This window comes from Sinocyclocheilus grahami, unplaced genomic scaffold, assembly GCF_001515645.1.
Source record: "Sinocyclocheilus grahami isolate Dianchi unplaced genomic scaffold, SAMN03320097.WGS_v1.1 scaffold344.1, whole genome shotgun sequence".
Lineage (NCBI taxonomy): Eukaryota > Metazoa > Chordata > Actinopteri > Cypriniformes > Cyprinidae > Sinocyclocheilus > Sinocyclocheilus grahami.
In genome coordinates, this window is record NW_015505523.1 from 2,497,152 (window position 1) to 2,517,687 (window position 20,536).

At 35.1% G+C, this 20,536-nt stretch overlaps 3 protein-coding genes across 4 annotated transcripts; 1 reads left to right on the forward strand and 2 right to left on the reverse strand.

Moving 5' to 3' along the window:
- Positions 1-4,716: 4,716 nt before the first annotated feature.
- On the reverse strand, positions 4,717-7,576 carry abhd11 (abhydrolase domain containing 11). Its single transcript, XM_016228707.1, has 6 exons — positions 7,355-7,576; positions 6,758-6,893; positions 6,495-6,668; positions 5,691-5,861; positions 5,394-5,575; positions 4,717-5,204 (listed from the first exon to the last, which is right to left on the reverse strand). The coding sequence occupies exons 1-6, from the start codon at positions 7,492-7,494 to the stop codon at positions 5,069-5,071; spliced, it is 939 nt and encodes a 312-aa protein (XP_016084193.1). The 5' UTR covers positions 7,495-7,576; the 3' UTR covers positions 4,717-5,068.
- A 6,685-nt stretch (positions 7,577-14,261) lies between these two features.
- On the forward strand, positions 14,262-15,811 carry LOC107603295 (lymphoid-restricted membrane protein-like). The gene is made up of 4 exons (XM_016296053.1): positions 14,262-14,589; positions 14,726-14,808; positions 15,326-15,528; positions 15,746-15,811. Exons 2-4 carry the CDS (start codon positions 14,763-14,765, stop codon positions 15,809-15,811), a joined length of 315 nt encoding a protein of 104 aa, XP_016151539.1. The 5' UTR covers positions 14,262-14,589; positions 14,726-14,762.
- Positions 15,812-18,003: 2,192 nt separating this feature from the next.
- Positions 18,004-19,496, reverse strand: LOC107548150 (claudin-3-like). Of its 2 annotated transcripts, none has more exons than XM_016228708.1 (2): positions 19,380-19,496; positions 18,004-19,282 (listed from the first exon to the last, which is right to left on the reverse strand). In XM_016228708.1, the coding sequence occupies exon 2, from the start codon at positions 19,253-19,255 to the stop codon at positions 18,611-18,613; it is 645 nt and encodes a 214-aa protein (XP_016084194.1). In that variant the 5' UTR covers positions 19,256-19,282; positions 19,380-19,496; the 3' UTR covers positions 18,004-18,610. The 2 variants fall into 2 exon arrangements, with proteins under 2 accessions (XP_016084194.1, XP_016084195.1); XM_016228709.1 differs by having other exon boundaries at positions 18,004-19,277; positions 19,376-19,496.
- Between the last annotated feature and the right edge of the window lie 1,040 nt (positions 19,497-20,536).

The following is a 20,536-nucleotide window of genomic DNA, read 5'->3' on the forward strand; positions in this document are numbered from 1 at the left end:
CATCTCTTTAGTATTGCATACATGTACATTCTTCAAATCAAAGGGCTGTTTCATAAGGAAGGTTGAGGGACTTAAAATGAAAATGTTTTGAGTTAATCTAGCTTTATGAAACAGTCCACTGAATTGCTAAAAGTTCAGGCAAGTCATGTACATTCTTCAAATCAAAGGGCTGTTTCATAAGGAAGAATGAGGGACTTAAAATGAAAATGTTTTGAGTTAATCTAGCTTTATGAAACAGTCCACTGAATTGCTAAAAGTTCAGGCAAGATCTTAAAAAAAATGTTTTCACAGGATCAATAAAGACCCAAGTCAGTGTTTTTATCTAACAGAATAAAGTACCCAGCTAACAAAAACAGCTTCTAAGATTGTTTTGCTAATGCTAACATTAAATTATAAAAACGTTTTGAATGTTCTCTAAATGTTCAATATATCCATTTAAAAAAAAATGTTTTAAAAGTTAAGTCAACATTCTGGTTTATCATTTGTAAACACTATGGAAACATTACTTTTGAATGTTCAAACAAGTAGTAATGTTTAAAAATGTTACACGAAGATCCAACTACAATGCTTCAGGAAATAAACACTCCATGAAGAATGTTTTTGTGCTGATGTTTTGAGAACACTATTAAAAGACCAAATAACTGAATGAACATTCTAGTAACACCACTGGAATTTTCTAAGAACGCTTGAATGTTAAAGTTCTGAGAACGTTTCCTGTTAGCTGGGTAACATGGCAAAAGACATTGAACTAACACTGCTGCTAATCACTGGCAGTAAACTTCAGTTTTGACAACGTAATTCTGAAAGATACAGTTCCATGTAAACACAGATACACAACAAATAGTGTGTGAATAGACATCACAAGCAATGGCAGTGCTATGACTCTAGTGCAGTGTTTCCCAACCTTTTTTTAGTCGCGGCACCCTTTGGAAATTTTTACAAATTTGTGGCACCCTACAGAATTAATTTGGTCACAATACTTGAATTTCTAACTTCGATATGATACTTTGAAAAGTATAGATATTCGTTACAGCAGGGAAGAACTGCAGAATATACTGTCATACAGATATTTTTAATATTATTAAATTTTTCATCCATCAATGGTGGCAATCAGTAGGCTAATTTCTAATGAAGAGACCAATTTATATGACAGATTTTCACATAGGCTTTTATTCATATGTAAACTTTGTTTAATTAACATTATAACTAGCTATCTCACAAAGTTTTGCTTACTTAGTGTATTTTTGATTTTACAGTGGGGCAATTTTGTTGCAGTAGCACGAGATAAAAGTAAGCAGTCAGTAATAAAATAAGAACAAATAAAGAAATGACTAATGATAGCACAAATAAAAAATAATAATAGGCCTACAAATGAAATAAACTGCTTTTTAGTTTTTCAGGTAGGTCTAACAGTAGGGCTATTAAGAGAATGTTTTTTTTTTTTTTTTTTTTACCAATTATCCAAATAATGTTTAGTCCTAGAAAGCTATTATTATCAGAACACGTGAGCGTAAATAGCAGTTAGCAGATCAATGAATGAGAGGGTAGCGTTACCAGAGTTGCCCATATACCACACCATGTTACAGTACAGTAGGGCTATTGCAAACAGAAACAATACTGTAGGCCTACTACATAGATGTTTCCTGTCGGCTCGATTTTAGAGTGGACTTTGCTGTTCCGATGAGCATGAACAGGGCCGTAGCTGGGGTTTGCGGGGCCCCGGTGCAGGTTGTACCTGTGGGCCCTGTTTGAAATTGTGTAAATAGCACAAATAAATAAATAGAACAAAGATATAAATTAAGCAATGTTTAAGCTTTTTCTTTGACGATAGTGGTCCTGACAGAAACATTGATAGAAAGGTATGTAATGGATGTTAGTACAATATTTACACAACTATCAATTCTTTGTTGAACAATTACCAAGCAATGCTTAATTTTGTTCTGTCTGTGGTGTAAAAAGGTCACATTAGCAACTAAAGAAAAAACACGCAAGCAAAACATGGCCAGGTCAAAGTGTCTGAATAATTTTTGGTCCCAAATTCTTATCAGTTTTACTGGTAGTTCACTGTATGAAGACTTTTTTGGGTATAATACGCCACAGTTTACTTTATTTTGCTATAGTACATAAATGAACTGAAGTGTCCTGCACCCACTAGTAAAAAAAATATCAAAAATTATATCTGGTGTCTGAATAATTTCTGGTTTGACTGTAGATACACACATTCACACACACCAAGCATTTACTACTACATGATGAGGGATGATAATATTATATTATGTTTCTGAATAATTTTTGGTCCCAAATTTTTTGTGATCAATTGCACTGGTAGTCCAATGTATGAAAACTTTTGAGTATAATATGTCACAGATCACTTTATTTTGCTATCCTCACTTACATAAATTAATTATAGTGTCCTGCACCCAATAGTAAAAAAAAAATTCAAAAATGATACCTGGTGTCTGAATAATTTTTGGTTTGACTGTGGATTAATTCTAGTTAAAACTACAAAGTAATTCAGTCAAGAGCAGTGAGCAATTTTCTTTTTTTCATTTTCTTGGATTAACAGCAGCTAGTAAATTAGACACGGTCACTTTAAGAGACAATGCATCCATTATAATGATACACATCCAATTTCTTTCTCCACTGTTTACTTTCACTTCATACATAACCGACAGTTCTTTCGAGGATACTCTTCAAGAAGGGTATTTTGACATAATTTTGTATGCACTTGTTGGTACAAGAGCAAGAAGAGGCGAATTCGGTGTTCAATCGCTTTGAGACGCATCTCTCTGTGTGCGTGCTGTGCACACAGAACAAATTGTGAAAAAAATGTGAAAGCTGAATTGGGCTCTTTCACATTTTTTCTGTTTGCATGTTTGAACTGCGATTTGTATTTGTTCGTTCAGGTGCAGAAGGAGAGCTCGGTTCGGTGTTGCTGTCCGTGAGACGCGGCTCTCTGCGTGCGAGTACTTGGTGGAGTTTTTCCGCATCTTGTGTTTGAATGCTTTAAACTCTTTTGAATGTTTAAATTGGCAAGGCTTAAAAACCTGTGCAAATGATAAGCTTTAGTGCCGACGAGCAGCAGTGACCCGTCAACTGTCCTGAGCATCTACAGGTGCATCTCAATAAATTAGAATGTCGTGGAAAAGTTTATTTATTTCAGTAATTCAAGCCTCAGCCAGTCGGTTGAGATCGCTGTGGGCCCCCCCTCAGTCGTGGGCCCCTATAATTGTCACCACCTTTCACCCCACTAGCGACGGCCCCGAGCATGAACGGTATATGAGCGGAGCACACGCGCATAGAGCGGGAAAATGAAACCTGACCACGTGAAAGTGAAACCTGAGCGGTGAACTAATTTTCGGCAGCCGGAATTTCGGTGCATGTCTAATTATTGGCGACATCAGAAATGGATATTATATAATAGATACTTTTTTGAACATTTTAGCAATTTAAAATATTAAAAAAGGATTGGGAAGTTTGGGAAACACTGCTCTAGTGTTCCACCACATTCACTACAATTATTACGTGACATGAGAAAACACACACCGACATTAAGGATATGTCATTTTGCAGCATATTTCTTGATTTATCAATCATTATGATATTGTAATCATAAATATATATTTAATATAGTATACATTTATATAACCAGTACTGTATATGAATATACAAAATACTCATTTACAAACATCGACACTTTCACAATGAACAAAAATATCCCCTTATAACAGCAGTTTTTATACTAAAGACTGCCAAAAACAGTACATGTATGTTTATTCTTAAATGTGTGCAACACACAATGTCAGCACACCACTGGTCAAGGAAAATCTTTCCATAACCCCCTGCTTTGGTACGTCAATAACTATTCATAATAGTGATAAACCTACAGATAACTAATAAACCTACCAAGATTAAATGACAAACAGTGTGCACTGCAGAGGTAGGCACATTGTTCTCTCTCTGTGATAAATCACACTAACATACCTGTACATGTTACAAAAAGTTAAACTGTGCGGCATCTAATAGTCGAACAAGCACCGAAACTGGTTTTTTAATCACATGCTTATGTATTTGATCTGCTTATTGATTATTCGTTAAATACACAGAACTGGTTTTAAAACACAGAACAAGGGGCTTAAAAGAAAAAGGACCCAGGGCCAAAAAAAGAAAGATTTCTAGTAAAACCGTTGTATTTAACAGAAATGTAGTACCTGATATCATAACTCTTGATGCTCTGAAAGGTGTCTTGGTTACATTGCAGCATCTTTGTTTGTTGTAAAGCCGTACAAAACTGTTTTAATAAAACACTTAACTTATAACAGGCTCAACAGTTTTTGAACAACAAAGAAAGCGAATCTATTATGCCCTAAAGCATTAATTAAAACATTTCACAAACTATTAAATTTTCTGTTTCCAGAAAAAGAGTAAAAATTCAAACACAGCCTTGGCTGTACGTCAAAGTGTTGTGGTCTTATCGGATCTCAAGATGAGTCTGTGAGAGATGCTTTCAGCTGGAAACAGTTAAATAAGTCACACACTGTTGCATAGACATCTTTGTATTTCTTATCAGAGAACAGCGAAAGGGTGTCCATGTCAGCAATATGCTTAAAAAATGTAAGATATTAAAAAAAGGAAAAATTTAATTCTATTCCAATTATAATTTAGCTATGGAAAAAATTAAATTAAACATTAAATCATAATACTGAAAGAAATGTAATTTCATGAAGGTAAAGTATTTTGTTTTTTAAAGCCACTGGATCCATTGTTATGTAACATGTTACACTTGAGAGCTACAAACAAATGTCCTTGATTGAAAGTCATGGACAGATTTCTACATTTCCTCTTGATAGAATTGCATTTAATGTACTATGTTAAGCCACAGTGCAAATACCACATTAAAAAATGAATACACTAACTATCAGGAATTGTGTAACGATTCAGTTGTGCATTATAAGGAAAGAGACTAGATTTAACTCATTAAAAGTCATCTTGGTCCATACCCTTACAATTCATTCACTGTCCCTTTATGATTGGGCCCACCTGTGCGTATCCTTTCCTGAGACAAGGACTATGATTGTAAGAAGGTTATTATGGAGCTGATGAAATCCAAAGGCTTGTCAGCATGAATCCAGTGACTGGCATCTGGGATGTACTGGATATCGGCACAAGGAAAGAGCCTCTGGATTTCAGGGTAATCTTCCGAGCTAAGAGAATAACAAGGGGTCCATAGCAAGAAAACAGATGTATGCTTAAAGCTGCAGTCCGTAAGTTTTGCCTCTTTGTCGCCATCTCTGTTTGAAAACCTGGATGCATTTAAGACATTCAAATATTCACAAGTAATAGAAAGAGATTCAGTTAGCACATGTGAACGTACAAGTAGTGGTTAAATTTACCTTATATAGGCTGAACTACTGCCACCCAAGAAAAGAGTTGGACCCTCATAGGTGTTATTAAAATCAGGAAAACCCATGATGTCTTCTAGGTGGTTTGAGATGGCTTCCAGGTTAATCCTCCAGCCATAGTGACCATTTTGCTCCTCCAGGTTAGTAAGGAGGAACTGACGCACTGAACGCTCCTGCAAGCAACATAAATGTGCCTGATTTATTCTATAATTGCAATAAAAACACCAAAAACGATAAAAACATTAACTGATAAAAGTCCAAACTCTTCTAGTTAATTAATACGGTTACCTTAACGATCTTCCTGAGCTGGTCTTCAGCCAGTCTTCGTGCTGTTGAACGTGGGATATTACTGGCTATCTTCACCTCTTTCATTGCCTGAATGTAGGCATGGAAACTGGTGTGGGCTGAAGTCGGAGAGGGACTAATGTCCACGACCACCAAACGTTCCACTAAACTAAGCTGCATTAGATAGACAAAACAGTAAAAAAGTAATACAATTTTGTAATGTAAAGCTGAAATTTGAATGTATCCTTGCTTAATAAAAGTAAAACAACAAAAACTTACTGACCCCTAACTTTTGAACTGTATTATATTTTTATGAAGACTACCAAGATCTATTTTCATGGTATTTTTATCTATAACCCAAACCTTGTCTTGTCATGAAAATGTAGAATTATAAGATACTTCTTATTTGACTTATTGAACTTGGCACACAGTAATGAATGTTTCTGCATGGTGGCTGTACCACATGATTTTGATTTGGCAGAAAAAAAATCCAAAACTGCTTAATTTCTAAGACATAATACTATATTAAATAACAATGCCATACTACTTAAATTAGTCTTTTTATCTTCATTGTGATATGGCAATTGTATCACCATGCAGTTTTTGATTTCATGCCCCTTGAAAAGATCAAAATTAATTTTAATTCATACATTTAAAATCAACCTCATAAAAGGAATGCACTCAAGTCACTGTATGCATGAATTGCATTTTCATGTCATTGACCCTTAGCCTAACAGAAGACCTAAAAGATGTTTCAATATGCTACATACAGTACAAACATGAAATAAATTATACAGCATTTAATACCTGTGACAAAGCTGTTGTCATTGCAACCTTGCCACCCATGCTGTGTCCAATCAGGACACACTTCCCAATGTGCAGCTGTCCAAGCAGATGCGTCAGATCGTGAGTCATTGCTTCGTAGGTCAAGACAGGACTGTGTGGGCTTTTGCCATGGTTGCGAGCATCTACTGTCAGCACCTAACTAGACAAAATACAGTCAGGACACTCGCACAGACTCTTCTGACGCCCACAGCACCTCTAAACCACTGGAGAACCCGGAGGCATACCTTCCTGCCAGTCCGCTGAACCAGGGACTTGGCTATGGAGTGAAAGTTTGATTTGCTCCCAAATAAACCATGAAGGAACACCAATGGCGTGCTGTCTCCTTTCCCATCAAACACATCGTAGGTCAAATTTACAGGGCTAAGAGAGAGCAAAGCAGACAGAGATGAAGACTATCACACAATCAAACCAATGACAATTATGACAGCTTGCTTTCAGAAGAGATCAGGATTTAATAACACGTTATTTTAAGAAAAGATATGTGTTGACTACACACATGGGCCTTGTTTATAGAATCATAAGAATAGAGTTCTAGCTAATGTATACCTTTATTTATGTGACCATCACCTGTAAATAGCCAAAACAGACCATAACATAACGTTATATAATTAGCTTTTTTGCTTTGGTTTGACTCTTCCCCCCTCCCTCCCTCTTAATAACATACCTACACCTGACTAATTTACTAATGCGGTACAGAATACATGGATATCTACTTAAAAAAAATTTAATGAATGAACTTTTTGATGTAGCAGCCCTCTCTCTCACACATGTAGTCCTGTGTAATTAACAGTATTTGATCCGGAACATTAAAGGTGCAACACCTGTCACTGCCAGCACGGTCCAGTCGCGAGACTCCGCTGCAAAAATCCCGAAGTCCCGTTACAGATAAACAAGACGACGGGCCGCAATACACTCCCCTAGTTAAAATACGGCACAGGGCACTCATGGCAAAATTTGACATGCTAAAACCTGTGTCCGGACTTCATTCGACCGGGGTTGGCCACTTTAAAGGTCGTGATGTTGTTTAGCTAACACTAGGGAAGCCGCACCACAGTGTTGCCAGATCTCTCTGGAAAAATAAAATAAACATAAACGTATAATTGAAACGTGTACAAAACATACACTGAATAATTATCAGAAGTTAAAATGTATTTCCAGTTCTTTTGAAAAAAACAATTATTTGTAAATGTGTCACATACACAACTAGCCAGCTAAATCAATCGCTCTTTTGCACTCACATCTATAAGTTACTAATACGCATACACATCATTCGGGTAGTTTGAGCACTAGTAATCCTAAAAACGTGACTCTATTTACATGAAATTGTATGATATATGTTTAATATGATATTTATAAGCAACTTAGTGCGAAAAACAACAACAACCTGAAGGGGATTGAAATAAACGGTCATGGCAACACCGCAGAAAGACAACCCAGTCCGTGATGTCACTACGTCGTGCGTCTGTATGCCTGCAAACATAGTGACATTTCACACACCACAACTTTGGACATAACATTTAGTGTGTGACTATGCACGTACACGAGAGGCAATCAGTTAAAGTGGGGGAAGATAAAAGAAAGAGAGGAAAATATATTTGGATAAATCAGAAAGCACTGCTTATGGACCAGTATGACCAGATAGTGGCGCCACAGACCACCTTTATAATCGACAGTTTGCTTTCATGTACTGCAAAGAAGAGAACTGATCGTTAAGAAAAGCTAAACAATTTAAATGGAACAATTTTTTAAACTTACATTAGGATAAGCCCTATATATATTAACACTTTTTGCTGAAAATTCTTTATCAAATTTGGTTCCAAGCCTACAAAAATAGCTTATTTCTTATTATCTAATTATAATAATAATTGTTATTATTATTATTATTATTATTATTATTATTATTATTATTAAGATCCTTTGTTGTTGTTGTTGTTGTTGATGATGATGATGGTGGTGGTGGTGGTGGTGGTGGTGTATAATGCGTGAGCAAAGTCAGTAATTTTTAGTGCAATGGGAAAGAAAATCTTTTGGTCAAAATAACCAGAACACAACACGAGGCTTAATTCAATTAATAATTAGTATCTTAATTCAGATTTTACTTTTAATATCAAGACGTTTTTTATTAAACAATATATTTCTAAATCAAACTTTATCACTTAAATATTTTCAGTGATAAATGGCAATGTCAAAACACCTCTGCCTAAGCAAATGAGAACTGAAGTTATGCATTTTAAGTTTATCAGCTGACATCAATTCTTTATTTAAATGTTGCAAAGGCCATTTGAATGTAGACTGTGAAAGATTTTCATATCATCGTCACAAACAAGCTCCCACCAACGTTCTTAATAACAAAACTAGCACAATCCTTCCAATACAATTACCTTTAAATTAGACCTGACAATATTTAATACAATTTAACTTTGCCCCACAAACAAAGAAGACATGTTTTGACATGCAGAAAGCCAAATTAAGGGGAAGTCTACACACAATAGCATGACTAAATGGACACAAGACAAAATATTCCACAGCAAATAATAGGCAGTAGAAATTAAAAGAAGGAAGTATGAAAGTATTATCAATAAGATCCTCAAATAAAAACATTATGGGAAGTTTAAAGACCATTTAGGCCTATTACACTGAATACTTTAAAACATATTTTGTTGGGAACATTTAATGGTTTGTATGTAGTTTGTATACCTTTCTTGGGTCAAAGTAACCAATAATTAAACATGTTTTCTCACATTTACAGGACATAAGCTACTGTAGTTACACCCTTGTTTCATCAGTGAGGGTTCTTTAGGGTTAACTGCTTTCACAGTCCCCTCTTTTATTTAAGACAACTTAAGAGGGCCAACTACTTGTTTATGTGCATCTAAAAAGAAAGTGACAGAGTGAGCGCTTCAGCCTCCTCCATGTCTCCTGCTGCCATAGGCAACCCAGCAGTGGGGATAAAGCAGCTAATGATCACAGTCACCATGGTGAGGGCACATGCAGAAGGGACACACACAATGAGAAAAAAAAATAAGAAAAAAGAACGTTAGCACTGCTGAATAATACACTTTATGCATATCGATCTCTAGAAATGATTAGGTAGGTTTATGTAACAGGCATTTTTTTAAACTTAAAGGTTATATAAGAATGTGCTGTCAAATGATTAATCGCGATTAATTGCATCCAAAATAAAAGTTTTTGTTTACATTATATATGTATGTGTGCTGTGTATATTTATTATGTATATATAAATACACACACATACATGTATATATATTTCAGAAAAATAGGTTGTTTATATATTAAATATATTTATTTAAAATATAAATTATATGAATATAAATATAGACATGTAAATACATGTAAATATTTTCAAAATATATACTGTATGTGTGTGTATTTATGTATACATAATAAATATACATGAACACACACATACATTATGCAAACAAAAACTTTTATTTTGTATGCGATTAATCGCGATTAATCATTTGACAGCACTATGTGTTTTTTACTGAACAGTGTAATTTAGAGAAGTCACCATGAACATGAAGAAAATTTAGACTAGAACGAAGATTTATGTATGGTTTATGCTCTGTTATTATATTAATCAAGAGATCATATTTCCAACAACTCCTCCTTTAAGACCATACTAGTATTTAGCCTACTTTTCATACTGAGAAACATATTTGTCACACACTCTGTAAGTAAAGACTGTAAAAATAGGGCGCAATATAAAATAATATACATGAAGGAACTTTCCGTATTGATTTTTTTACAGGTGTTTTCCTCGTATTTTGAATTACATACTGCATTGATGCATAGTAAATGTCAGTAAAATGTAAGTAAACTACTGGCAGAAAATTACCTGTACCCTTCCTGTATTCCTACTGATTTTTCCCCCCATACAGTGCGTACAGTTATCAGTCAACTAAGGTATTGGTACTTGCTTTAATGTAAATATTCACTGATTTAAAAAAAAAATTCCAGTTAAGAACTCTGTAGAATCATTTTTCTAACAGACATATTCAAATTAAATTTTGTATTTTGTAACTCTCTAAAGCAATCATTATATATTTTCAAAGAGGATTAATCACATTCTATTAATTATATACATTTTATATAATGTGCTAAATCATTTAAAAATGAATTAATACAATTTTAGATGCATATACAGTAAGCATAATTCTCTCAGCCTGCAGTGTTGGTTATCTCAGGAATGTGAAGTAGTTTCCTCCCCTCATGGGAGAGCGTTACAGAAAAGCGGATGTAGCCATTTTCTCTCATTCTTTCCAGTCAACAGACTGAGTCTTTTAACAAAAGGAATGATTTGCAGTCTATATTTGGATAAATCAGAAAGCACTGCTTATGGACCAGTATGACCAGATAGTGGCGCCACAGACCACCTTTATAATCGACAGTTTGCTTTCATGTACTGCAAAGAAGAGAACTGATCGTTAAGAAAAGCTAAACAATTTAAATGGAACAATTTTTTAAACTTACATTAGGATAAGCCCTATATATATTAACACTTTTTGCTGAAAATTCTTTATCAAATTTGGTTCCAAGCCTACAAAAATAGCTTATTTCTTATTATCTAATTATAATAATAATTGTTATTATTATTATTATTATTATTATTATTATTATTATTATTATTAAGATCCTTTGTTGTTGTTGTTGTTGTTGATGATGATGATGGTGGTGGTGTATAATGCGTGAGCAAAGTCAGTAATTTTTAGTGCAATGGGAAAGAAAATCTTTTGGTCAAAATAACCAGAACACAACACGAGGCTTAATTCAATTAATAATTAGTATCTTAATTCAGATTTTACTTTTAATATCAAGACGTTTTTTATTAAACAATATATTTCTAAATCAAACTTTATCACTTAAATATTTTCAGTGATAAATGGCAATGTCAAAACACCTCTGCCTAAGCAAATGAGAACTGAAGTTATGCATTTTAAGTTTATCAGCTGACATCAATTCTTTATTTAAATGTTGCAAAGGCCATTTGAATGTAGACTGTGAAAGATTTTCATATCATCGTCACAAACAAGCTCCCACCAACGTTCTCAATAACAAAACTAGCACAATCCTTCCAATACAATTACCTTTAAATTAGACCTGACAATATTTAATACAATTTAACTTTGCCCCACAAACAAAGAAGACATGTTTTGACATGCAGAAAGCCAAATTAAGGGGAAGTCTACACACAATAGCATGACTAAATGGACACAAGACAAAATATTCCACAGCAAATAATAGGCAGTAGAAATTAAAAGAAGGAAGTATGAAAGTATTATCAATAAGATCCTCAAATAAAAACATTATGGGAAGTTTAAAGACCATTTAGGCCTATTACACTGAATACTTTAAAACATATTTTGTTGGGAACATTTAATGGTTTGTATGTAGTTTGTATACCTTTCTTGGGTCAAAGTAACCAATAATTAAACATGTTTTCTCACATTTACAGGACATAAGCTACTGTAGTTACACCCTTGTTTCATCAGTGAGGGTTCTTTAGGGTTAACTGCTTTCACAGTCCCCTCTTTTATTTAAGACAACTTAAGAGGGCCAACTACTTGTTTATGTGCATCTAAAAAGAAAGTGACAGAGTGAGCGCTTCAGCCTCCTCCATGTCTCCTGCTGCCATAGGCAACCCAGCAGTGGGGATAAAGCAGCTAATGATCACAGTCACCATGGTGAGGGCACATGCAGAAGGGACACACACAATGAGAAAAAAAAATAAGAAAAAAGAACGTTAGCACTGCTGAATAATACACTTTATGCATATCGATCTCTAGAAATGATTAGGTAGGTTTATGTAACAGGCATTTTTTTAAACTTAAAGGTTATATAAGAATGTGCTGTCAAATGATTAATCGCGATTAATTGCATCCAAAATAAAAGTTTTTGTTTACATTATATATGTATGTGTGCTGTGTATATTTATTATGTATATATAAATACACACACATACATGTATATATATTTCAGAAAAATAGGTTGTTTATATATTAAATATATTTATTTAAAATATAAATTATATGAATATAAATATAGACATGTAAATACATGTAAATATTTTCAAAATATATACTGTATGTGTGTGTATTTATGTATACATAATAAATATACACAGCACACATACATATATAATGTAAACAAAAACTTTTATTTTGTATGCGATTAATCGCGATTAATCATTTGACAGCACTATGTGTTTTTTACTGAACAGTGTAATTTAGAGAAGTCACCATGAACATGAAGAAAATTTAGACTAGAACGAAGATTTATGTATGGTTTATGCTCTGTTATTATATTAATCAAGAGATCATATTTCCAACAACTCCTCCTTTAAGACCATACTAGTATTTAGCCTACTTTTCATACTGAGAAACATATTTGTCACACACTCTGTAAGTAAAGACTGTAAAAATAGGGCGCAATATAAAATAATATACATGAAGGAACTTTCCGTATTGATTTTTTTACAGGTGTTTTCCTCGTATTTTGAATTACATACTGCATTGATGCATAGTAAATGTCAGTAAAATGTAAGTAAACTACTGGCAGAAAATTACCTGTACCCTTCCTGTATTCCTACTGATTTTTCCCCCCATACAGTGCGTACAGTTATCAGTCAACTAAGGTATTGGTACTTGCTTTAATGTAAATATTCACTGATTTAAAAAAAAAATTCCAGTTAAGAACTCTGTAGAATCATTTTTCTAACAGACATATTCAAATTAAATTTTGTATTTTGTAACTCTCTAAAGCAATCATTATATATTTTCAAAGAGGATTAATCACATTCTATTAATTATATACATTTTATATAATGTGCTAAATCATTTAAAAATGAATTAATACAATTTTAGATGCATATACAGTAAGCATAATTCTCTCAGCCTGCAGTGTTGGTTATCTCAGGAATGTGAAGTAGTTTCCTCCCCTCATGGGAGAGCGTTACAGAAAAGCGGATGTAGCCATTTTCTCTCATTCTTTCCAGTCAACAGACTGAGTCTTTTAACAAAAGGAATGATTTGCAGTCTATATGCAACAGGATCTATCTTGCCAAATAAAAAAGTAACCATAAAATTGATAATCAGAGGGCAAATTTCACTCCTGGCATTTTCTTCGCCTTCTTCTCCCTAATCAATGCAGTATTATGTTTGATTACAGCTATTATTCACTCAGTGTAAACTAAAGGAGACAGGTTCAAAGGTTAAGGTCAGATATGCAACTGAAAGATTTCTTTATCATAATATTTCCAATTATATTTTAAGATAAACACTACAAAACACGCCTATATATATATGTTCCATAAAGGTGGTGACGTGATGTCATACAACTCATTCTGTCCCTTTGAGAAAATTAACTACATTATTAGTGTATAATGGGTCCTGCAGGGTGATGTTGAGCCACACGAAATTACCTTTGGTTGAAGGTTAGATGCAATGCAGTAGCTTATAATATGTGTTCAGTTGCTTAGTTCAGTTTTACACAAATGTAGCATACATAAAAACACTGTATACTATGGATATTGCTGGCTGTGACAGATTGCTTCAGAGTTGAGATGTGTTCCCCAGTTGTAAGCTGCTTTGGATAAAAGTATCTGCAATATCACATAAAATACATATATAAAATGCAATGAAAACTATCCCCCCCCCCCCCCCCCCCTCTCTCTGTCTCCCCCTCTCTCTCTCTTCCTGTCTTTTCCATCCTCTCTCTCTCGCGCTCTCTCTCTCTCTCTCTCTCTCTCTCTCTCTCTCGCTCTCTCTCTGCCAGCTGTAGAGCTCTCACACACATTATGTAAGTATCTAGCACTTCTCTCTCTGTAAAGCAGAGCGTAGCTCTTATATTTCATCTGCCATGTCATGGGACAGGTATGGAAATGAATGCGCGTGTGATGTTTATTTGCATATGTAGGTAGTTTACACAAGTATGTGTGTTGCTGTTCAGAGTGTCACTGGGTCACAATGCCATTCTGTTGTCTCCTATAGAGACTGAGTGAGGGACATCTTTCTAAAGTGTCTGCAAAATCGGACAAGTGAGTATTTTTCCTCTTTGTGCAACTGATTATTTGAATGTATTTATTATGCAGGGGCTGCTGGATTGAGTGTGTTAGTGCTCTAATGTGTGTCTCTTCAAGAGTTGCTTGTACATATTGTTAATTATTTGTTTAGGAGTCCCTTGTTGCCAGTAGCAGAGGAAGAGGAGGCCATGCCAGAGGCGGCGGAGGTGATATCAACTGGGGTGAACTCACCAGGTAGGAGGAAATACACTTGAGGACGTTCCCAGTTGACCTTTTAAAAAGAGATGTCAAATGTACTGCTTCTGACGACTGCAATTGAATACACTTCTTTGTCAAAATGAAGTTGATTAATGGAAATGCAGATTTGCCAATGTCTTTTTTTTTTTTTACGTTAAAATTAATCTATGAACAATATTGACAGGAAAAAGAGAAAATGGGAACTGTTGTTCATTTATTTGTTTTCATTTCTGACTGATTACTTGAATATTTACATAAGAAAACTTAAAGCGATGTGTTCAAAAATTGACAAACGCTTGAAGGCTGCATGCCATTCTAATTTAATTTGTTAATATTTATATTCATGTTTTGCTTTTTAAATATGTTCAATAGCAATTTGGCTTTTGCTATGGTTTTGAAATTGAGTGTGAATTATGAAAGTCTACATTAACATTACTCTCACCTTGTCTGCTCACTAGGTTTCGGATCAGAGCTGCTATTTAAGTGTCTTTTCTTTCTTTATTTTTCTTTTTAGACAAAGACAAATCAGACAGCAAAAGGACAGTGGTCACATCTGATTCAAACTCCGCAGCCTCAGCTGACTCATTGAAGGATCCTTCTGAAAAAGCGAAGGACATGACCTTTGACCCCACAGTCAGTGAGGGTAATCTTCCAACAATCTCTGCTGTGCAAGGCTCCAAAAAAGACCCTCTGACTCTGAGGAACAAGCTCAAGAAGGTAAGAGCCATTCTCACTAGAATCTATGAACTAAGCAAAATACAACAAAAGCCTGGAGAATCTGGTCCTACCTGCTTTGCCAAGTATTTTCATTTTAATTACACGTGATTGTGTTCTTATTAATAAATGTAACATGCCGTCTAATGCCCAGTGTGAACTATATGCTGAACTTGACATGCCTGGGTTGTACATTTAAAATGAAATGGTCCTCTTACAGGAAATGAGCAGTATGGAAGCCATTGAGGAGCCTCTTGTTATGTGCAGTTACTGTGTAGTTTTTTAATATAACATTGAATGAATTCTCACAAAAAAGGAACATTTAATTTGAAAGGAGCACATTTTTGGATACTGGATACATCCACTTGTAAACTCCTCCCTCCCACCCCCCTTTTCTTCTTCTTTCTTCTTACTGCTTCTTCCTCTTCTTGTGTTAATTAGCCTATTTGAAGGCAAAAAATGTATGATATTATAATACGATATATATACAATAATATATTGCTCTGTAACCAGTTTTATTACTGATAAATGTTTGCTCACAGTCATATGACAATATGCAGTTTTGAGAATGAATTGACTTTATTTTCTGTTTTGCAAATTAACAAAGAATGACGGGAACAGTAATGTTTTTATTAAGTATTACACTTAGCTAATAGTTTAATAAAGTTACAACAGGATCTTGGAAACGGCACGGATTTTTCTGGAGATATCTAACTGAAGAATATGGAATTATGTTACAAAGCACATTATTGTTGGCTGTTCTAGTTCACCTGCAGTGTAGAAAATGAAACCACGTGACCGAAACCATAGCAGGTGAGGAGATATATTTGCTTATGTTTCTCGAGACTTCTTGGCGGAGGTCTGCTTAAATGGCATGGGGTCAGTTCTTCTCAGTCATTTCACTTTGAACCCCCATGCAAAGACATAGCAGCAACATATTTATTTGGTTGAACAAATTAGACTTTTGCGTCAAATATGGGCTCTTTGTAGGCTACTTTTTTAAATGTAGCCTATTTAAATGTGTATTGTTGTGTTCTTTGTCTCATATTCATTCCCAGCCAGGTGTCAAATAAAAAAGCATTCGCTAAGACGGGACCCAAGATCACGTGACCATAACCTGCCAATTCCCTAGTTGACTAAAATTATTGTTTTATTGAAATGTATTAATTTATACATACATACATTATTCGTTCACAAAATAAAATGTATGTAGCGTATATATGTCACCATATACATAATGAGTAAAATATTTAGTCTTTACATACGTTTAAAAGTAAATCCCATTCATTTCTTAGGGCCTTTAAACTCTTCCTCATTCTCTACACCTAAAACAGCAGCAATTCATTTAATTCTACCCAAAGGTTTACTTATTGTTGTTAAAATGGATTTCTTCAACATGCAGACAAAAGCACAATAATGTTTGTGTTGCTGTCTGTTATATTTATAATAATAATAATAATAATAAATGTATAATTACACAAATGTTCTATATATTCACACTAGATGAGTTTTGGATTGAAGGAAGCCTTACAGCAAACACACCAGGTGAGTCATTTTCCTATGTGGAGTTTCCCCTCCCCCTCCGAAAGGGTGAAGAAGAGGGCGTCACCTTGACAGCATTGTCTCTATGGCTACAGCATTATAGAGCACAGGCTTGTATTAATATCCCTTAGGGTTATGTGTTTGCAACTCACCATGGTTTCATGGCCTGTTGCCTGCCTTTGTAATAGAACTCATTACCAAGAGTCTCCATTTCAATCCATAGTTATACATTTTATGAATTGCTAAGAAGATATTCTTTAGCAGGAATTACCAGGAATAATGTAATTTGTGCTTAAAGCAGCATGTGGAATTTCATTTTGAATTCATAGTTTAGTTTGTGTGCAACTTTCTTTATATTTTATACGATGCTCAATGTGCATCAGCTGAAAAGATCTAATCGACTCTTAGAGCATAAATTCTGTTTTTATTGCATTTATTTTGAAATTACAATGGGATTAAATACAGACATCCAGTATATGCATAAGGTAAACTAAACATTTTGTGCCTTATAAGTTTTCTTTCCAAACCCCATCCCTCTACTCCTTGCCAGTTAATCAGACTGGTTTTGGTTGGATCTGTCTGTCACCACCTATAGCAAACAATACAGCTTGCCTAAGGTTTGTAAACCGAGTGGTCGCTCTCAGAATGTGTCACATTACTGCCCTAATTGTACAACAAAGGGCCAAACAGGTACAACCACTCCAACAGCCTATTGTGTGCTGTAACTGACCATTTGTTTTATACATAAGCTATTGAACTGTTTTACTTTTCCGCACATTCAATTTTGATCATATAAAAGCAACACAATTGACAAATATTTAAATTGGTTATCTAGAAAACACACTCGAGAATGTCTTTTAAATCTGTAAAAATATCTATGAATAATAAAACAATTGTACAAAAATGTGTAACTATACAGAAAGGAAACGACGTACAACCTCAAAAACTGAAAACTAAAAGGAAAAACAAAATACATGTTCAGTTTCTGTGTCCAGTGAAATTTTCATAAGCAAATACATGTAAAGAGCTAAAGAGTCTTCCTCTTCCTGTCAACATACATAAGTGACTGATAAGCCATCAGACTGACACAGCGACTGTTTTCCTAAAATAATATTTATTATATATATTACACATATATATCTTTGCCTATTTATGTCTGCTTAGAACCATTTTAAATATACATTTTGACACCATGTTATGCCTTTGATGACCTTTGGGTATCACATGACACAAAAAGCAAGAACAGCTGAACAAAAAACAGGAAAATGTAAATAACAGAATATAAAATATTATAAATGTATATGAAATGTATAAACACAAAATCCCTGACAGGTAAGCCTATGAAACCTGCCCTTAACGTGCGCACACACACACACACACACACACACACACACACCAGTCTTAAACTGCCGAAAAGCTAATATTGACAGCATCGTATGACCCTTCATTGCGGAGTCCTTTCAGAAGTATCTCCACCCTTTCTGTGAGATCTTCAAATCCTTCTAATTATTCTTTGTTTGTATTTTTCTACAATAAAACATTTTTAAACATAGTCCTTCTTGTCATATCCACCACTGACGGAGCGTGGAGCGGAGTAGCCCATTCTTGGTGGCTTGTACTTCTTCTCCCGTGGAGGACAGGTGCAGCACAGCATCGCTCCTCCAATCAGTAACAAAGCAGCGGCGGCAAACCCTATGTAGATGCATGCCCCAAGCTCTCTTTGCTGAGCAGTGGTCAGTAACGGGTTGTAGAAGTCCCGAATGGTTTGGTGTGCCACCCAAGCTGCTGGAATGAGCTCCAGGATGCCGGCAATAATGAACATCACACCAGAGATGATCATCACTTTAGCCTTGGATGCTTCATCCTCGATACAGTTGGTGCACTTGGCGCCCATGATGGAGATCAACACGCCCAGGATGGCCAAGATGATGGCGACGACCGACATGGCTCTGGAAGCCTGAAGGTCCTGAGACAGAGCCAGCATGGAGTCGTAGACCTTGCACTGCATCTGTCCAGTGCTCTGTACGACACAATTCATCCATAAACCTTCCCAGATGACTTGTGCCGTGACGATGTTTGCGCCAACGAAAGCCGAAACACGCCACATTGGAAGAACGCAAGTGACAATGCTAATGATCCAACCGATAATGCCCAGGGCAATGCCCCCGATCTCCATTCCCATCGACATGATGCCGTTTAGGGGTACTTTTTTTACCTAGGAAAAGGAGATGTATTTTAGTTGTGTCGAGTTATACACAAATAAATGCTGTACTAACAGAAGATTAAATAATGGAGGGAGGAATGTCATTTACCTAGTGCTGAGATGTCGATATTGATGTCTGCGTCCCAATTCTTCCTTTCTTTGTGTAGCCGGTGAAAGTGCTGTGAAGCCAAGCAGCCTTTATATTCCCAAAGAAACAGGTGTGAGTGGAGGAGGACCTTAACGTGATGACATAGAGGATGAGATACAGATTTGTGCACGTCACCTGCCTGCTATGGCCACTGCTGGGAGAAGAACAATATGCTGGTTTTGGCTTTCCCTTGTAATCTAATTCCTACTAACGTTGTGTGGAGTAGAGAAACAGGCTCAGCCAGGAAAAAGCACCTGGAAGAACAAATCAATAATCAAGGGGGTGGAGCAGAGGGCTAATATTTCACCTGAATCACACTGGAGATGTTAGTGATATTGTATATGAGGGATCTCCAACTTTCTAAAGATTCAAGACAGTTTTGATGAACGGATTTTATTGACTGACTTCAAAAGTGTGTTTTTGGTTTTTGTGAGTATGAGTTGGTGTTGGGTTTTTACAGATGTACAGAAAAATCATTATTGTTGACTCTGTTTCCTCTTCTTGGTCTACAGCATTATAAAACAGGATAAACAGGCTTTAGTTATGTAACTAATGGGTTATTTTAGTGTCTGAAATATACTGTATCTTAAAAGCTAGGCTATTTGCATGCTATGGAAACAAACCCAAAACATTATCAGAATATGCCATTTTAAAGGAGTGCTGAGATTTATGAGAGGAAATTTTATTCATTAGATTGTACTACTGTCACAAACATTGGAAATATGTCTTCCCAAGACATACAATATTGCATTACTCCCTAAAAACTGCATTACTTAGTTACTTTTAATGGAAAGTAATGCATTGTTACTTTCATGTTACTTTTTCTAATCTGGGCTGGGCTTGCTTGTTTGTTTTTAATATAAAAATTTATATTTTTGGCAAATGTAAAAGCCCTTTCACAACAAAAGTGAAATTAATAAACCTCAGCCATTCTGGATTGCATGAAGCATAGAATGCAGGAGAAGAAAGTTCAACACTCTTCAGCAATAAAAAAACAAGAAAAAAAGAAAAACAAATGCCATGTTTATCTTAAGTCATTCTTGCTTATTAATACGTTTGAATTGCATCACTGAAGGTCAGCAGCAAAGATATTGGTTAATAAAATGGGATTAAATACA

Coding starts and splice junctions, on each gene's coding strand:
- LOC107548150 (XM_016228708.1), bottom strand. CDS start 19,255: ATGTCGATGGGAATGGAGATCGGGGGCATTGCCCTGGGCATTATCGGT.
- abhd11 (XM_016228707.1), bottom strand. CDS start 7,494: ATGTCAAATTTTGCCATGAGTGCCCTGTGCCGTATTTTAACTAGGGGA. Junction 6,669..6,757: donor TTCAGCGGACTGGCAGGAAG/GTATGCCTCCGG, acceptor TTGTCTAGTTAG/GTGCTGACAGTAGATGCTCG. Junction 5,205..5,393: donor AGTAGTTCAGCCTATATAAG/GTAAATTTAACC, acceptor TTATTCTCTTAG/CTCGGAAGATTACCCTGAAA.
- LOC107603295 (XM_016296053.1), top strand. CDS start 14,763: ATGCCAGAGGCGGCGGAGGTGATATCAACTGGGGTGAACTCACCAG. Junction 14,809..15,325: donor AACTGGGGTGAACTCACCAG/GTAGGAGGAAAT, acceptor TTTTCTTTTTAG/ACAAAGACAAATCAGACAGC. Junction 15,529..15,745: donor TGAGGAACAAGCTCAAGAAG/GTAAGAGCCATT, acceptor GTCCTCTTACAG/GAAATGAGCAGTATGGAAGC.